This window comes from Giraffa tippelskirchi, chromosome 9 (genome assembly GCF_054371585.1).
Source record: "Giraffa tippelskirchi isolate mGirTip1 chromosome 9, T2T-mGirTip1v1.2.pri, whole genome shotgun sequence".
In the NCBI taxonomy this organism is placed as follows: Eukaryota; Metazoa; Chordata; class Mammalia; order Artiodactyla; family Giraffidae; genus Giraffa; species Giraffa tippelskirchi.
In genome coordinates this window covers 146563360-146581561 of record NC_137283.1, presented here as the reverse complement: position 1 = coordinate 146581561, position 18202 = coordinate 146563360, and the positions used below count along the sequence as shown (strand labels likewise).

General features: G+C 37.1%; 1 protein-coding gene across 19 annotated transcripts in view; it reads left to right on the top strand.

Annotated features, from left to right (window-relative positions):
* SHPRH (SNF2 histone linker PHD RING helicase) overlaps nt 1-18202 on the top strand; it is an 84842-nt gene that overhangs the window by 21131 nt on the left and 45509 nt on the right. For 18 of the 19 annotated variants that reach the window (XR_014065348.1, XR_014065344.1, XR_014065345.1 and 15 more), the window contains 9 exons: nt 152-408; nt 2133-2792; nt 4016-4267; nt 5048-5126; nt 9784-9947; nt 10062-10318; nt 12009-12130; nt 16000-16088; nt 17766-17858. Coding sequence is in view for 12 of the 19 variants with exons in the window: in XM_081529868.1 (XP_081385994.1) it covers nt 152-408; nt 2133-2792; nt 4016-4267; nt 5048-5126; nt 9784-9947; nt 10062-10318; nt 12009-12130; nt 16000-16088; nt 17766-17858 (1973 nt within the window). In the remaining 7 variants the exon portion in view is untranslated. Of the gene's footprint in view, nt 1-151; nt 409-2132; nt 2793-4015; nt 4268-5047; nt 5127-9783; nt 9948-10061; nt 10319-11981; nt 12131-15999; nt 16089-17765; nt 17859-18202 lie in introns of all 19 variants that reach the window. The other variant, XM_081529869.1, reaches the window with a different exon arrangement.

Below are 18202 nucleotides of genomic sequence, written 5' to 3'. Positions count from 1 at the left end.
TCTTCAAAATGATGATGTACAGATAGCATGTCTTTAATAAATCTTTATTTTTTACTTAACATGGTTCTTAATGCACATTAAGATTAACTGAATTTTATTTTCTTTTCACTTTAATTGTTTTGACTGAGTTAGTATATCCTTTTGCATTTAGCTACACGTGTGATGATCCTGACAGCTGTTAAAGAAATGAATGGAAAAAAAGGAGTTTCTATTCTTTCCATCTACAAATATGTCAGTTCTATATATAGATATGATGTTCAGCGGAACAGGAGTCTTCTGAAACGGATGCTCAAATGTTTGATTTTTGAAGGCCTTGTGAAACAGATCAAAGGCCATGGTTTTTCTGGTACTTTTACATTGGGGAAGAATTACAAAGAAGAGGACATATATGATAAAACGAGAAAGCAGGTAACAGCATTTATTAAGTAGTTGTATGTGATACTTTACAAAGTAAGTTGACGGATCCCACCTGTCTAAAGCTCTTACAGCCAGATGATAAAAAAGAAACATTAGGAAAAACACTAATGGCTATGACTTCTGTTTTCTACTTTCTGAATAAAAGTTCCATCAGAGTAGAAACTAAAAATAAGCATTAATTGAGTGGATTATGCAGTTAGTTTGTAAAGCATAATATAGGTTAAAATAACTTTTCTTCACCCTCATGCTATTGTCAGCACTCAAAAAGCGTGTTCCATACTTTAAAAATATTAATACATTACATCTGCATAACTCTTTACATACTGTTTGAATCTAAAAAGTTCTCATTTTCCCTTTTAAAATATTTACATTTTGTTACAAAACTTCTTCTTCTGGGTCAATACTACAATTTGCTTTTAAGAAAATAGTTAAAAATTTGTGAATATAAAGCAAGAAAAGACTGATGACAGCAATTCAAAATGTGGAGTTACTAACTTAGTTACTGTGAAAGAAATGGCAGACCAAAAAGTTCTCTTCCAAGAGTAGTGAGTCTGCAGCATTTTCTCCCCAGCCAGGTTAGAAGACTGCAATGAACTTCTGTGCTTTTAATAATCCTTCTGCTACCAAAAAAGGAAAATCTCCTTCGGTTAATGCCAGTCATTCCATGTTAATGTCATTCATTCCTCTGTTCACCCTTGACTGTGACATCACTTCTAGGAAGGTGCAGCTGGCATCTGCCTCCCCAACACAGCCCCTGTCTGTTATATAACCCCCTTATGCAATCCTGTAGCATCATTTTAAAGGGTTGTGCTCAGTTGTGTCCTACTCTTTTGCAACACCATGATTTGTAGCCCACCAGGCTCCTCTGTCCATGGGATTCCCCAGGCAAGAATACTGGAATGGGTTGCCTTTTACTGTTCTCTCTTTTCCAACAGACTCCTTTGAGACCAGGAGCTAAATACACCTCATACTTATATCCCCAGCATCTAACATGTTGCCTGGCACAGAATTGGCATTCAATAAATAATTGCAAGAGGGTACACCAGTAGAAAGGAGAAAGAAAGAAGGAATTTATCTGTTTATAGCAGTAACTAGTAGATTAATTTTTACTTCGGTTAAAAGCTATATTTTAATACTTGATATTTTTATAATTGCCCCTGTTGTTGTTGAGTCACTAAGTCATGAGACCTCTTTTATGACCCCACGGACTGTAGCCCATGGACAGGCTCCTCTGTCCATGAGATTTCCCAGGCAAGAATACTGGAGTGGGTTGCCATTTCCTTCTCCAGGGGATCTTTACAGCCCAGGGATTGAACCCACATCTCCTGCACTACCAGTGGATTCTTTACCGCTGAGCCACCAGAGAAGCCCATAATTACCCTAGATTGTATCTTTATGTATTATAAACTACCAGTCTTTTATTGATTTAGACCGACTGTAAATTATAAGAGGTTGATAGCAAAATTAGTAGCTCCCTTTATTTCTAAGTTTTGTTCCTTCCAAATCTTCATTAAACAGCAGTGGAGTTTTCTTTTCCTTTTGGGCCTGCAGGGAGAGGAGTTCTTAGAGTAATTTGAAAGCCACTGATCAAGAGTGATTCTCCTCAGGGAAAGAGTGACAAAGACTGCCTACAAGATTTTTATGTAAATCACATGAAGTTGGGTGTTTAATTTTAGCTATGTCACTCCATTGAAATAAATTAATGTTTTTCATAGGCAGTGGGGAGTCCAAGGAAAACTCAGAAAGAATCCAGAAAATCAGGAAACAAGGACACAGACTCTGAATATTTGCCATCAAACACCTCTGATGATGATGATGATCCTTACTATTATTACTATAAGCCCAGGAGAAATCGTAGTAAATGGAGGAAGAAACCTGTTCGATCCACAAAAAGGGAAAAAAGCCAGCTGAACATCAGTCTCAACCCACAAGATCACTGTCCACCTACTGGTAATTCTGAAATTACTGATGTTACACCATCTGAAAGTACATGTGTCTTTGAAGTCAATCAAGAACATTCAACAAAGGACCAAGCTGAATCTCTAAATCCTGTTGGTGATGACGTGCCACATTCTAATACCATGGGTCCCTATAATTCTTCCAATTATCGCTTTGAGTGCATATGTGGTGAACTTGACCAGGTAGACTGTAAGCCTCGTGTTCAGTGCCTGAAATGCCACTTGTGGCAACATGCAAAATGTGTGAATTATGAAGAGAAGAATCTGAAGATTAAACCTTTCTACTGCCCCCACTGCCTTGTTGCGATGGAGCCAGTATCTACAAGAGCAACTCTGATCATCTCCCCCAGTTCCATCTGTCATCAGTGGGTGGATGAAATCAACAGGCATGTGAGGTCATCATCTCTTCGAGTCTTGGTAAGACAGTTCGGACTCTTTAAAGGGATAGGAAAATGTAAATGTTTGCTTACGATAATTTTTATAATCTCTGTCACCTTGTTTTTATCCCCAAAATTAACTTAATGAGATGATAATATTAAGTCAAAACTTGAAGAGGAAATTGAGAATAAGAAAAGGAACAGTAGACTGTTTATTCTTTTCTGACATCAGAAGTTAAAGTACTTTGAGTGGAAAGTTATGAAAGTTTTTGAAAAAGTCCTCAATTCTATAAGGGAAAACATCTTTGTATTCAGAAAGAAATGCAGTTCAAAGGCAGCATTGTTTAATAGTTATCTGCTTGTATGATCCGACATCTTTTAGCTCCAGAATCTTCCTCTGAAGCCTGTTACCCCTTCTGTAAAATAACAGTTTACTCATTCAACAAATATTTAGTGAACACCTGTTACGTGCCAGAAATTGTGCTAAGTTTTGAAAATTGTACCCCCACACACTTTCTGTGAAGAGTAAATGATCTGATAAAGTGCTGGCACATAGTGAGTCTTCATTTAATGTTATTGTTCACTTCTGTTAGTATTTTTTACTCTTTGTGTTCCTCTTTCCTTCTTTCCTCACAAATGTTACTAGAAATTTTCTATATTTCGGCCACTATGGTAGGCATGTATATAATACAGTAGTTTATAAAACACCGTCTTTGCCACTGAGGAGCTCTGTTCTGTAGAGGAGGCAAACCTTGGTTTGTATCTTGACTATGAGTTTTGAGTAAGTCCCTTCATGTTTCCTATGTGTGAAATAGGAATAATAACAACTAACAGAGTTGTTGTTAAAGGTGGGAGATAAAACTTTGCAGTGCTAAAACATGAAAGGCATTCAGTAAATAATAGCTCTTTAGTTCTACTTTCTCACACCATTGTGCTTTTGCACTATTGATTCCATCTACCCACCTACTTAAAAGTCCTTTTGCCCTTTCTTCCACCCCTGAAAACTTTTGAATGTACTTTAAGATCTACTGCAAATTTGAATTCCTCTCTGAATTTACCTTAGCCATAAAATTGGTCTCCACTGTGATGCTATTGCATTTACTTCTGTTACAGTTCCTTTCACATTGCTTATGTTTTTAGTCTTCCACACTAAAATACATCTTTCTCTAGATAGGTCTGGGATGTATCTTATAGGATGTTTGGTTAAAACAAATAGAAAGAGCTCAGTAAGTGTATAAATGAATGTCTGTGATTATATCCTAGGTATATCAAGGAGTGAAGAAAGATGGTTTTTTACAGCCTCATTTTTTGGCAGAACAGGATATAGTCATCATTACTTACGATGTCCTCCGTTCAGAACTAAACTATGTAGACATCCCACACAGCAACAGTGAGGATGGGCGTCGCTTAAGGAACCAGAAGCGCTACATGGCTATTCCCAGTCCTCTTGTAGCTGTGGAGTGGTGGAGGATCTGCCTTGATGAAGCTCAGATGGTCGAATGTCCTGCTGTAAAAGTGAGAATTTCTGCAGAATCGCTTGAGGGCTGGGGAAGAGACTGGAGGAAACTGTTCATAGGAAATTTAATAGTTTACATGTAGTTTAACCCACAGTATTGACATTTGCCAAAAGTTTGCCTTTGGACACTCTGCATTTGCTTTCTCTTGTGCATGAGCTGTATAATCCTTAGGAATTATTTGGTACTCGGAATCATTGCTCTGTATGAAAAGTTCATGTATATTTGAACAAGATGGTAGTTTTTATGTGGTGTAGATCTAAGTAAACTCTACTTAGGGACTTTTATCAGCATTTCTGCTACATGGAGTGCTCACCATACAGGCTCCGGTAACTGACAGCTTTTTATCAGAGACCAAATGGTAATGGAAAAATGCTAGAGGAAAAACCTTTATTCAGACTTCATTGTATGTCTTTATTCTGTCTTCTTTGCCCAGTCTGTGACCTGAACTGAATTTATAAGTCATGCCTATTAGCACAGTGGTTCTTCTCATCTGGAGGATGGGGTGGTCTAAGGAATGTATCAGTCAGCTGGGGCATTTTCATTCTACCTATACGTGAACTTCCTTTCCTCTTTGAAAGGACACATGGCAGCCTCCTGCTAATAAGAGCTCTATACTAGAAGATAGCCCACTGAATATGACGTTCAGTATTGAATGTGCTAACTATTCTGTAAGGGCAAATGTATCTGACCTGAAGCCTGGGCTTGAGAGCTGTTTTCATGAGTAAACACAATCCTTCTGCATTTTGCTTGTGTCTCTCTTTTCATTCTCTCCCATCAGGCTGCAGAAATGGCTCAGCGCTTGAGTGGGATTAACCGCTGGTGCATCAGTGGCACTCCAGTACAGAGAGGATTGGAAGGTAATGGATGGTTTCCTCACATATTGTATTTATTTGAAAAACCTAAATTTTTTGAGCAAAAAGTATTGCTTAACTTTTGCTGAAATCCTTAGGTGATTATGCATATATTTAAATATATTTATATTTGATCCTAATAGTTTCAGACATCTACCTTTTTAAATGGAATCGAGTGATTTTTGTTTATATATATATATATATATATATGAAGACAGATATGTAGTGAGTAGCCCTACTGTCCCGATTTGAGCAGTTATTGTGCCTGCCTGAACACTATAGACACAGGTCAGTATTGAACTCTGGGGAGAACTTGACAAGAAAGAAAGAGAGAGAGAAGAAAAAGGAGTTAGTTTCACTTGGCTATGTCTATAAAGATAAGGACTTCCCACTCAGACATTTTAACTGATGCTTCTACATCAATCTCATTCATATAACTAATATTTTCCATAGAACATAGACAACATTTTTAAAACTTTTGTCCAAGTTGCAAATATTTGAGACTAAAAGTTTAAATAAGTAAATATTTGTTTACATAATAAATTTCTTGAAAAACTGTCACTAAAATGTGGTTTAATTATAAAAATGTAAATATCCTTAGTCCTATGGCAGATATTCATCTTCAAAACCTATCATTCTTGAAAATTCAGGTTTTCATGTATCACTTGTTCTTAGCAGGATAACTTACCATTCTACTAAAGTAAAAATATCAACATCTATTACAATGACCTGAGAAACAATATTTTTTGATGATCATTTTTAGGAGAAAAAGAGTTTTTTAAGAAGATGTTTAAGTATATATTTAAATACCTGTGTAATTTTACTAAGTTACATTAAGACACATATTTGTAGAATAATATTAGGCTAATTAAAAGGCAAAATTTAGTGGTCTGCTGTTACATTGGAAACTGTCCAGTATGTTGATATTTAGGTGTTAATAAGATCTCATTGAACTCAAAAGTTAGCTAAGAAGGTATAGAGAAAATGCCTGTCACATTTACTTTATTCTCATTTTGATGTTAAAAGAATATGAGCAGTAATTCTGCAGTTCCCTGGGTACTTAATTTGGGATGAATAAGATGTTGGCAGGTGTTTTGAGTAACTAGCACCCTTTAACAAATTTTTGATTGATTTTTTAAACAGCTTTATTGAGGTATGAATGACATATAGTGAAGCTATAAATATTTAAAATGTAAAATTTGTAAACTTTTGACATATATATTTACCAGTGAGTTTATTTCCACAGTCAAGATAATGACGCCAAAAGTTTTCTCATGTCCTGCTGCTAAGTCGCTTCACTTGTGTCCAACTCTGTGCTACCCCATAGACAGCAGCCCACCAGGCTCTGCCGTCCCTGGGATTCTCCAGGCAAGAATACTGGAGTGGGTTGCCATTTCATTCTCCAGTGCATGAAAGGGAAAAGTGAAAGTGAAGTCACTCTGTCGTGTCTTGACTCTTAGCGAGCCCATGGACTGTAGCCTACCAGGCTCCTACATCCATAGAATTTTTCAGGCAAGAGTACTGGAGTGGGGTGCCATTGCCTTGTCCTTCTCATGTCCACGTTACCTTAAAAAATAGCGTTTCCTGAATGTCTGGAAATTTACTTTATTTTTCATCTTTGCTTCCGTGATTCTCTGATATCCTTAATGCTATCACGCTTATAATGTATCTGGTCTTTTGTTTTTTGTTTTTTTGTGTGTTAATAGTAACTGTGGTGGGAATGTTAGCCTGATGTGACTTCAGTTCAGTTCAGTCCAGTCACTCAGTCATGTCCGACTCTTTGCGACCCCATGGACTATAGCAGGCCAGGCCTCCAAGTCCATCACCAACTCACGGAGTTTACCCAAACTCATGTCCATTGAGTCGGGGATGCCATCCAACCATCTCACCCTCTGTCGTCCCCTTCTCCTCCTGCCCTCAATCTTTCCCAGCAACAAGGTCTTTTCAAATGAGTCAGCTCTTCGCATCAGGTGACCAGAAGTATTGAAGTTTCAGCTTCAACATCAGTCCTTCCTGTGAATACCCAAGACTGATCTCCTTTAGGATGGACTGGCTGGATCTCCTTGCAGTCCAAGGGACTCTCAAGAGTCTTCTCCAACACCACAGTTCAAGAGCATCAATTCTTCAGCACTCAGCTTTCTTTACAGTCCAGCTCTCACATCTACACATGACTACTGGAAAAACCATAGCCTTGACTAGATGGACCTTTGTTGGCAAAGTAGTATCTCTGCTTTTTAATATGCTGTCTGGGTTGGTCATAGCTTTCCTTCCAAGGAGTAAGCGTCTTTTAATTTCATGGCTGCATTCACCATCTGCAGTGATTTTGTAGCCCCCCAAAAATAAAGTCTGACACTGTTTCCACTGTTTCCCATCTATTTGCCATGAAGTGATGGGACCGGATGCCATGATCTTAGTTTTCTGAATGTTGAGCTTTAAGCCAACTTTTTCACTCTCCTCTTTCACTTTCATCAAGAGGCTCTTTAGTTCTTCTTCACTTTCTGCCATAAGGGTGGTGTCATCTGCATATCTGAGGTTATTGATATTTCTCCTGGCAATCTTGATTCCAGCTTGTGCTTCCTCCAGCCCAGCATTTCTCATGATGTACTCTGCATATAAGTTAAATAAGCAGGGTGACAAAATGCAGCCTTGACGTACTCCTTTCCCTATTTGGAGCCAGTGTGTTGTTCCATGTCTGTCCAGTTCTAACTGTTGCTTCCTGACCTGCATACAGGTTTCTCAAGAGGTTGGTCATGTGGTCTGGTATTCCCATCCCTTGAAAAATTTCCCACAGTTTATTGTGATCCACACAGTCAAAGGCTTTGGCATAGTCAATAAAGCAGAAATAGATGTTTTTCTGAAACTCTCTGGCTTTTTCAATGATCCAGCAGATGTTGGCAATTTGATCTCTGGTTCTTGTGCCTTTTCTAAATCCAGCTTGAACATCTGGAAGTTCACGGTTCAGATATTGCTGAACCCTGGCTTGGAGAATTTTGAGCATTATTTTGCTAGCGTGTGAGATGAGTGCAATTGTGCAGTAGTTTGAGCATTCTTTGGCATTGCCTTTCTTTGGGACTAGAATGAAAACTTACCTTTTCCAGTCCTGTGGCCACTGCTGAATTTTCCAAATTTGCTGGCATATTGAGTGCAGTACTTTCACAGCATCATCTTTTAAGATTTGAAGTAGCTCAACTGGAATTCCATCATCCCCACTAGCTTTGTTCATAGTAATGCTTCCTAAGGCCCACTTGACTTCACATTCCAGGATGTCTGGCTCTAGGTGACTGATCACACCATCGTGATCATCTGGGTTGTGAAGATCTTTTTTGTACAGTTCTTCTGTGTATTCTTGCCACCTCTTCTTAATATCTTCTGCTTCTGTTAGGTCCCTACCATTTCTGTCCTTTATTGAGTCCATCTTTGCATGAAGTCTTCCCTTGGTATCTCTTAATTTTCTTGAAGAGATACCTAGTCTTTCCCATTCTATTATTTTCCTCTATTTCGTTGCACTGATCACTGAGGAAGGCTTTCTTATCTCTCCTTGCTATTCTTTGGAACTCTGCATTCGAATGGATGTATCTTTCCTTTTCTCCTTTGCTTTTCACTTCTCTTCACAGCTATTTGTAAGGCCTTCTCAGACGGCCATTTTGCTTTTTTGCATTTCTTTTCCATGAGGATGGTCTTGCTCCCTGTCTCCTGTACAGTGTCACAAATCTCGGTCCATAGTTCTTCAGGCACTCTGTCTACCAGAAATAGTCCCTTAAATCTATTTCTCACTTCCACTGTATAATCCTAAGGGATTTGATTTAGGTCATACCTGAATGGTCTAGTGGTTTCCCTACTTTCTTCAATTTCAGTCTGAATTTGGCAATACGTAGTTCATGATCTGAGCCACAGACAGCTCCCAGTCTTGTTTTTGCTGACTGTATAGAGCTTCTCCATCTTTGGCTGCAAAGAATATAAACAGTCTGATTTTGGTGTTGACCATCTGCTGATGTCCATGTGTAGAGTCTTCTCTTGTGTTGTTGGAAGAGGGTTTTTGCTATTACCAGTGTGTTCTCTTGGCAAAACTCTGTTAGCCTTTGCCCTGCTTCATTCTGTACTCCAAGGCCAAATTTGCCTGTTACGCCAGGTGTTTTTTGACTTCCTACTTTTGCATTCCAGTCCCCTGTAATGAAAAGGACATCTTTTTTGGGTGTTAGTTCTAAAAGGTCTTGCAGGTCTTCATAGAACCGTTCAGCTTCTTCAGCTGACTTATTATTGTTGTATTTGGAAGTAGAAGTCTCATTTGTTTTCTTTGTGTGTTAGACCAGGGTTTCTCCACCTTAGCCCCATTAACATTTTGACTCAGATAATTCATTTTTATTAGGAGCTGTTCTGGGTATTTTGGATATTGAGCTTTTCCACTCCTGGTGCTGGTAGTGTTCTTGCAGTTGTGACACCCACAATTGTCTCCAGTCATTGCCAAATGTCCCCAGGGAAAATCACACCCTTCCACCCCAGTTAACAGCCACTCTGCTAGACTGAGAGAGATAAATCAGATTTGATGATTTATTAATTAGCAACATTTGTTTTTACTCCATGGTAAAATCAAAAATTTTAAGTCAAACCATTAAAAGTCAGAGACTATCTGTATTCTCAACGTGCTTTTTTTCTTTCTTTTCAGATCTTTTTGGGTTAGTGGTATTTCTCGCTGTTGAACCTTACTGTGTCAAACACTGGTGGGTTCGACTTCTCTATCGTCCTTATTGCAAGAAGAATCCTCATTTCCTCTACAGCTTTATTGCCAAGATAATGTGGAGGTCTGCAAAGAAAGATGTGATTGACCAAGTCAGTAGGATAAGTATTTATTGATTAAGATATTAGGGAAAAATTTAACAAGAAGCAGAGTTGGGATGAAAAATTAAATTTCCAGGTGACTTTTTTTTTTCCTCCTCTGTTTAGATCCAGATACCCCCTCAGACAGAAGAAACCCACTGGCTTCACTTTTCTCCGGTGGAAAGACATTTCTATCACCGTCAACATGAAGTGTGCTGCCAGGATGCAGTGGTAAAACTCAGGAAGATTTCCGACTGGGCTTTGAAGCTCAGCAGCCTGGACAGAAGGACTGTCACCTCCATCCTGTATCCATTGCTGAGGCTTCGACAGGCCTGCTGCCACCCACAGGCAGTTCGTGGCGAGTTCTTGCCACTCCAAAAAAGGTTTTATTATCAGTTTTCTCACACTGTAAGAGATAATAGAGTAGTAATAGACAATATTGGGGGAAGCAAATGGCAACCCACTTCAGTATTCTTGCCTAGAGAATCCTGTGGACAGAGGAGCCTGGTGGCCTGCTGTCCATAGGGTCGCACAGAGTTGGACATGACTGAAGCGACTGAACTGAACTGAACTGAAGCGACTTACCATGCATGCATGCATAGACAGTATTAAAGCAATTAGCTTCCTAGTCCAGTTTCATTCAGGGCCTTAGAACTGAGTTGTCATCTGTCTTTAGCAGTGTGGTGATTTTTCTTCAATATGGAACCCCATTTGTGAAGGAGAATCACATCAAAATTATTTTCATGGTTTTGAACATTTTTTAAGGACTGTTGAAGGGTTTTGTTGTCTTTTGGTTTTTTGTTTGTTTATTTGTCTTCTGCTGTCTTCACTTTCACTTTTCACTTTCATGCAATGGAGAAGGAAATGGCAACCCACTCCAGTGTTCTTGCCTGGAGAATCCCAGGGATGGCGGAGCCTGGTGGGCTGCCGTCTGTGGGGTCGCACAGAGTCGGACACAACTGAAGCGACTTAGCAGCAGCAGCAGCAGTACTCCAGATATGAAACACTTTTGTTTATTTTGCATTATATTTTTTGGTTCTGACATCAGGGAATTAGGTGAATTAGATTCCTATTAAATATTTTCTTTATAGTTATACTAGCTATATTCTCTAATTATTCCTTTCAATACTCTGTTGTCCCAGAAAATTTGTTTGTTCATCAGACTGTGATAGGAACTAGCCTCTTTTTTTTCTTTTTTTTTTAGCACTTGATATTAAAAAGATACCCTTTCAGGTGCTATAAGAAATATAAAGAGGAATTTGACTCTTATCCTTGCCTTTGAGCAGTCTGTAGATAACTAAAGGCAATGACAAAGATTAGTGAAAGTGTGAAGTAAAATGTTAGTTCCAAAGTGGAATCTGACTCTGCAACTCCATGGACTGTAGCCTGATAGGCTCCTTCTCGGGGGATCCTCTAGGCAAGAATACTGGAGTGGGTTGCCATTCTCTTCTCCAGGGGATCTTCCTGTCACAGGGATCAAACCCAGGTCTCCTGCACTGTAGGCAGATTCTTTGCCATCTGAGCCATCAGACAAAAGTTGATAGATCTCTATAATGTAAAAGAAAACATGATGTATTTCACAAGAGGTAAATATGAATTGCTGCAGGGCTTCCTTGGTAGCTCAGACAGTTAAGAATTTGCCTGCAATGCAGGAGACCTGCCTTCAGTCCCTGGGTTGGGAAGATACCCTGGAGAATGGAATGACTGCCCACTCCAGTATTCTTGCCTGGAGAAGTCCATGGACAGAGGAGCCTGGCGGGCTACAGTCCTTGGGGTTGCAAGAGTCAGACACGACTGAGCGACTTCACCACCACAGCCACCACTTTGCACTTTAGGAAGATTTTTCTAGTTCTGCTCTCCATTGACTGAAATGAGAAAAAGTTAAAGAATGAGAGTTTCAAAAGAAGGCTTGCTAAAATAGTAAACTAATAATGATAGTGATGAAAATGGAGGTAAACAGATATCAAGGATCACAAAGACTCTGTATGAGACTGGTACTCTTGATCTTATGTGATATTATTCTCTCACTTGGAATCTTCTTTCTAGTTCTGAACAACCTGCCTTTTCTTTTAGCACCATGACAATGGAGGAACTGCTGACATCCCTGCAGAAGAAGTGTGGCACTGAATGTGAAGAGGCACATCGGCAGCTGGTCTGTGCCCTCAATGGCTTAGCAGGCATCCACATCATTAAAGGTAGAAGGTGATGCTTTGTTATCTTCGATTCTTCTAAATACTTAATGAGGAAGATTAGTTATAATGTAAATCAAAGTCTCCCCAGAAAGACACTTTCACACAGTATTAATCATAATTTAGTAGGTCCAACTTAATGGAGAGCAGTTATACAGAACATTTCCAAAAAAAAAAAGTTTCAATATGCCTTCACCAAACATTTCCACTTTTAGAAGTTCTTTTGTTGAACAATCGAAACAACCAAAATAATGAACAACTGAAACAACCAAAATGCCTAGAAATAGAATGGTTTAATTGTGAAACATTCAAGTGAATGTTGGTCATTGACTTACAAAGTAGTATCACTTGTAAGTTCAATCTCCCAACAAATATTCAAGTACTTGCTGTGTGCTGGCTATGATTTAGGTACAAAAAATAATGCAGTAAAATAAGTGTCAATCTAGCCTCGTATCTGAAAAGTTATCATTTTCCTATAAGCATTTTATAGTATATATAATACTATTATATATATATTCTGTTTTATCCTCATAATTGCCCAATAGTTTAGTCATTACCATCCCTATTTGATTTGAGAAAATAGGTTCAGAAGGCTTAGTTGCTTTCTCAAGATTACAGCTAGAAAGTGACAAAGAATTTGCCCTGGATCTCTTGACTTCACATCAGATATTTAATTTTTTTTGTTATACTATGTCCTCTTCTTTATCAAATAGGCATTTGTAAACCTCAGTATTACACTATATAGTAGGTTGCAATTCACCATCAAAAATTTCTGATGTTGAGTGATATGTCACTTGTAAATGATTACAATAATAAATTTCAGATTTCCCAACTTGATTATGAACTGCATTTCTCATTTTATTCTGTGTTGTTATGACTCAGAAGCTTAGACAGTAAATGAATTTCTTCACTTGGCCTTTCTTCCAGTCTCCTTGTCAGACTTGTCTCTTTTCCCCTACTGTGAAATTATGCACAATATGGGAATTAGGGGGAAGGTTATTCATCTGATCATTGTCCAAACACTGTAGTACTCTAACAGGATCAGCGTGTGGCTGGCTTCTGTGTGGCAAAATACCATGCAATGATGTGGCAGAAGGTGCATTGCTGCTCTTTTCAGGTAGTTTCCACTGCATTCTCACCATAGTTATTTGTCTGTGGTTGGAAACTATTGCTGATTGTTAAGAATTCCTATTGGAAAGTCCATTAATAAGTGGTATGTCTATTCTCATTTAATTGTAATTATAAACCTAACTGTGGGGGATTGACTACTCTTAGTTTCTAGTTTAATTCATAGTAGTATATTAAACAATATACATTTTTAAAAATAACATTACATATTTAACATATAATTTAAACTCTTCTAATATTAGAGATCAGATAGTAAAAATATGACTTCTAAATGAAATCTAAAATTAATATCAAACTCTAAAGGGATTCACATATTATGTGCAAATACACATATATATGATATACAGTGTATATTTTAAGGTCCTCACTGGTTATGGTGTTAAAAACATGATGTTATTTCAATTTTGTGTACTATATACATGGAATATATATGTATATATATTTGTATATATATGTGTGTATATATGTACATATATACATACATGTATACATGTAGATAAACACACACACACACATATATAATACAGAAGTGTTTTAGGTTCAGTTTTCTGAGAAAAAAAGCTTTTTTTCCTGATCATCACATACATTCTTCATTTCTACAGTGTTTTTTTGGAAAAAATTAGTTTGGCAATATCAAACCAGTACAATTTATCTAGTTGTTACTATGTTTAGTGCCATCAAGTGGCAAAGAATGGGTATTTCCATATTTGACTTATATTTGCATAGCTTATTGAATATGGATATTTTTATGTCTTTCCCAGACATAAAAATTTTTTTCACTATAAAAAATCTTTTTTTTTTACTAAGCAGTGAAAAGAAAACATATTATAATGAATAGCTCAGTTTCATCTGCTTTTATTGTAGTCTAGTCATTGTACCTCCTTTAAAAAGTATAATAATTATGAAGAGAAAATTGTTAAATGATTATTCTTTATAAATGACAGTATAAATATTAATAGAATCCATATGTCTTTTGAAAAGCTAAAGAGAGCTTATTGTGTGAAGATAATTGTGTTACTCCTACATTATAATGCAACTTTATTATTGTGAAAATAATCTACTTTATAAAAATGAATAGAGATTAGATGACTTGTCAAGTACTGTGAAAATGTGTGCTTTAGAAAGCTTTATATTAAATAACTGGTAAAACTAGATATAAAGCAGTGGTATAAAAGCAAGTGTTTTGTGCAACAATATGAATGTACTTAATGATGTTGGACTGCACTCTTTTAAAAATGGTTTAAATGGTAAATTTTATTTTATGTATACTTTACCACAATAAAATATACATATATGGAATCAGCTTTAACAGAGAGAGTATGTGTTAGTCACTCAGTTGTTTCTGACTCTTTGCATCCCCGTGGAATGCATGGAATTCTCCAGGCAAGAATCCTAGAGTGGGTTGCCATTCCCTTCTCCAGGGGATCTTCCTGACTCAGGGATCAAACCCGGATCTTCCGCATTGAGGGCAGATTCTTGACCATCTGAACCACCTGGCACATGTATATATATATGTGGAATATTCATTATGTCCATGAGCAAAATTCTAAATCCATGATATTAATGAAACTAGTTTAAAGTTTAAAATAAGCAAGTGTATGCAACGATCAGGATAAAAGCTTTTTCCTCAGCAAACTGAAACTAGAACATCTCTTATCTTTTTCTCCCTTGTGTTTCATGATTTTGCCACTGTTAGACTTTATTTTAATTGTATGTATAAATTACTGGTTTCGAGTTTTTCCCCAGGCAGCAAATAAGATAGGTTCCATTATTCAGAGCCATTAAAAATGTTTCACCTCTCCTTCACTGAAGTCTAATGAAACTCTCTGAAAGAATCAGGTAGTAAATATTTTAGGCTTTGGGAACCATAAGATTTTTGACAACTATTCAGCTGTTGTAATACAAAAGCAGCCACAGATAGTACGTAAAGTCCGCCTGACTGAGTTCCACTAAAACTTTATTCATGGACCCTGAGATTTAATGTCATGTCATTTTCACATGTCACAAAATAGTATTATCTTGGTTTTTATTTCAACTATTAAAAATGTAAAAAAAAATTCTTAGTGTGTAGACCCTACAAAAATACAGTCAGATAAGACCCATGGGCCATAGTTTGTCAGCTTGTGCTTTTATACTTTTTTATGACTTTATTTGAATGAGCTACTTTTTAGTTATAACAAAAAAAGCATAAATCTCTTAAACTAACTGTAAATTATATGACCAGAAATAGAAAGAATTCTAAATTTTTGAAATGTAATGATAAACTGTAAATCATTCTAGCCTAATACCAACAGAAACAATACCTATCAAGAAGAGTGCATTATTTTTCTGAGAAGTATGTGTACATTGGTCATAGTGTTTTGAATATTTGTTTATAAACACATGTAAGTACCGTAAATTTGTCCTTAATTTCAAACATCCTAATGACTACTGCTTGGTAGTCATTAACTGCAACAGGAAGAAAACATTAGTTTAAAAGTTAATACAGAGTTTGTTTTTTAGCATAATTTTAAAACATTGTATTTGTTTGGTGTTCTATTTATGTGAAATTTTAACCCCCAAGAAAGGGTGCTATCATCAACTTTTTTTACTGGGCAGTCATATTAATACCAACTCAACTTCCTTTTCATAAAAAATAAATTAGGGAGTTCTAATCAATGCTGTATTTTTACAGTAGGTGTTTTTAGATGACTTTGAGAGCTAAATATGTGATTTTGTTATTCTTTAAACATATTTTGATTATCCAGGTGACTATGCCTTGGCAGCAGAACTATACAGAGAAGTGTTGCGTTCATCTGAGGAACACAAGGAAAAACTCAAAACGGATTCATTGCAAGTAAGTAAAACTAAACAGTTTCAAACTATTTGATCTTTGTAAAATAAATTTTCTGAATATTTAAGAGGACGAAAGGTAACAAGTGGAGTGAGTCACAATCACTGGGGATAAAGCTTAGAATTCATGTTTTCTTAACAAGCACCCAGGATGTCTTTTTGTATAGACCCAGAAGTTTGAGAATCACTAATATTCTGTCTACTTAGGCCAGTATTGGCCACAAGGCTGACTAGATAAGCCTAACCTACATTAGAAAAGCAGCTCAAAACATTCGTATTTCAAAGAATGGCATCAGTTTTATCACTTTTGCATATTTACATCAGCAGATTTATTTACCTGATATTCAGCAAAAAAAGAAATTGAGTTACACTCAGCAGTGGAGCTAAGTAATATTAGTTATCCAGTGGTCTTCGAATTTAGTTTTTGGAGGTATTTTAGGGAGATTTGGATATTTGAATTATAACACTTAAGTGTGAAATATCCTCTTCTTCTTGATTCTATCAGTGGATCATATAGACAAAACTCTCCAGCTAAACAATAAATAAGGTCCCTTTTATGAATCCTGGTAAGTTTAGGCTTGAGTTCCACGTGAGGCTTCTTTTTTTACTGTTGAGAACCTAGACTTTGGAACCTACATATTCACCTATGTCTGAGCAGGTGTTATTAGGAATGTATGGGGGAGAGGGAAGAGGAGAGAAAAATACTAGTATCCTTATACTATGTATGCGTGGATGAGGATTACAGAAGGTTTTGGACCTTAAGCAAATGTGTTTACCTTATGCGAGAAGGAGAAAGTGCAACATACTGTGCTCCTGAATAAAGGAAACAAAAGTGGGCAGGTAAGTCCAGTGTGCCTGAGTTCACGAGTGAAGAGTAAGCCATCAGTCAGCCTGGTTCTTGCTTTGAGTCACAGTAACCTCACCTGCTGACCAAGCCTGACCCACCGAATGTATAACTTTGTCCAGTCAAATTAGCCACTCTACTCTGTTGGTTTAAAATGTGTAAGGGAACAGAGAGAGACAAGTGTTCCTCCCAGTCCATTCCACCAGCTTGTGCAGAATGCAGCAGAAGCCTCAATACAATCACAGACTCAATATCACAGTGAGATGCCTGGCTTATATTAATATTTAATACAGAGATTTAAGATGGAGTTTTCTCCTTTATTCTACACCATCTTCACCTCCAGCCCCTTCTCTTTTCAGCCCTTAAATTCAACAGATCCAGACCACAGCCCTGTTTTCTTATGTATTTCATTATCTTTGGTTTTATAATATCATAAATTGCTAGGCTCATCCAGACTAATTTTCCAGGAGAAGAGGAATCAAGTCTGTGTAGTCAGCCTTTCTGCTTTACTGGACATATCCATATTTCCACATATAGACAAGTGCATGTATAAGAGAAGAAGTTACCTATATAACATACTCTGTTAAATAAATAACATAGGCATGTTTCATAAGACCATATATTTTAACTGAAAATTTACATCATTATGAATTAAGATAATTACAGTGAAACTGACTCTGAAGAAAGTTGGTATTCAAGTTATTCTTAAAGGAAAAAAATTCGGTGATTTGGTCTTAAATGCATTGTTAGTGTTCTGTATGCCTCAGTGATAGTAGATTCTCCCCTTAGAGTCCACTGCATTGGCTGTCATAATTGCTGCCTTTTGTGTGTTTGTAGAGACTTCATGCTACCCATAACTTGATGGAATTGTTGACAGCCAAGCACCCAGGGATACCTCCTACCCTGAGAGATGGCAGACTTGAGGAAGAGGTAATTTTTTTTTTTCGTTCTGTCTAGAAAAGACTTCATGTTCCATCTAATTGATACTTCCTAGGAAATCAAAAGGTAATCATGCTTCCTTGCTGCTTTGATGTTCCAAACTTTGCTGTGGTGATTTTGGTTGGCATAAAATAGCAACTCTCCACATTATTTTGTTTCTCTGATAATCTTGCAGCTGTGTGGCAACTACTTGTAGACATGGCTGCTGGTAGCCAACAGCACAGGATGTAAATAAACAACAAATTAAGGAAATTCTTGTTGATTTCATGACAGATCTGCCAAAGGTGTAGTTTAGTAAAAATAAAGTTTTGTACTTTTTCCACCCTTTGATGTAT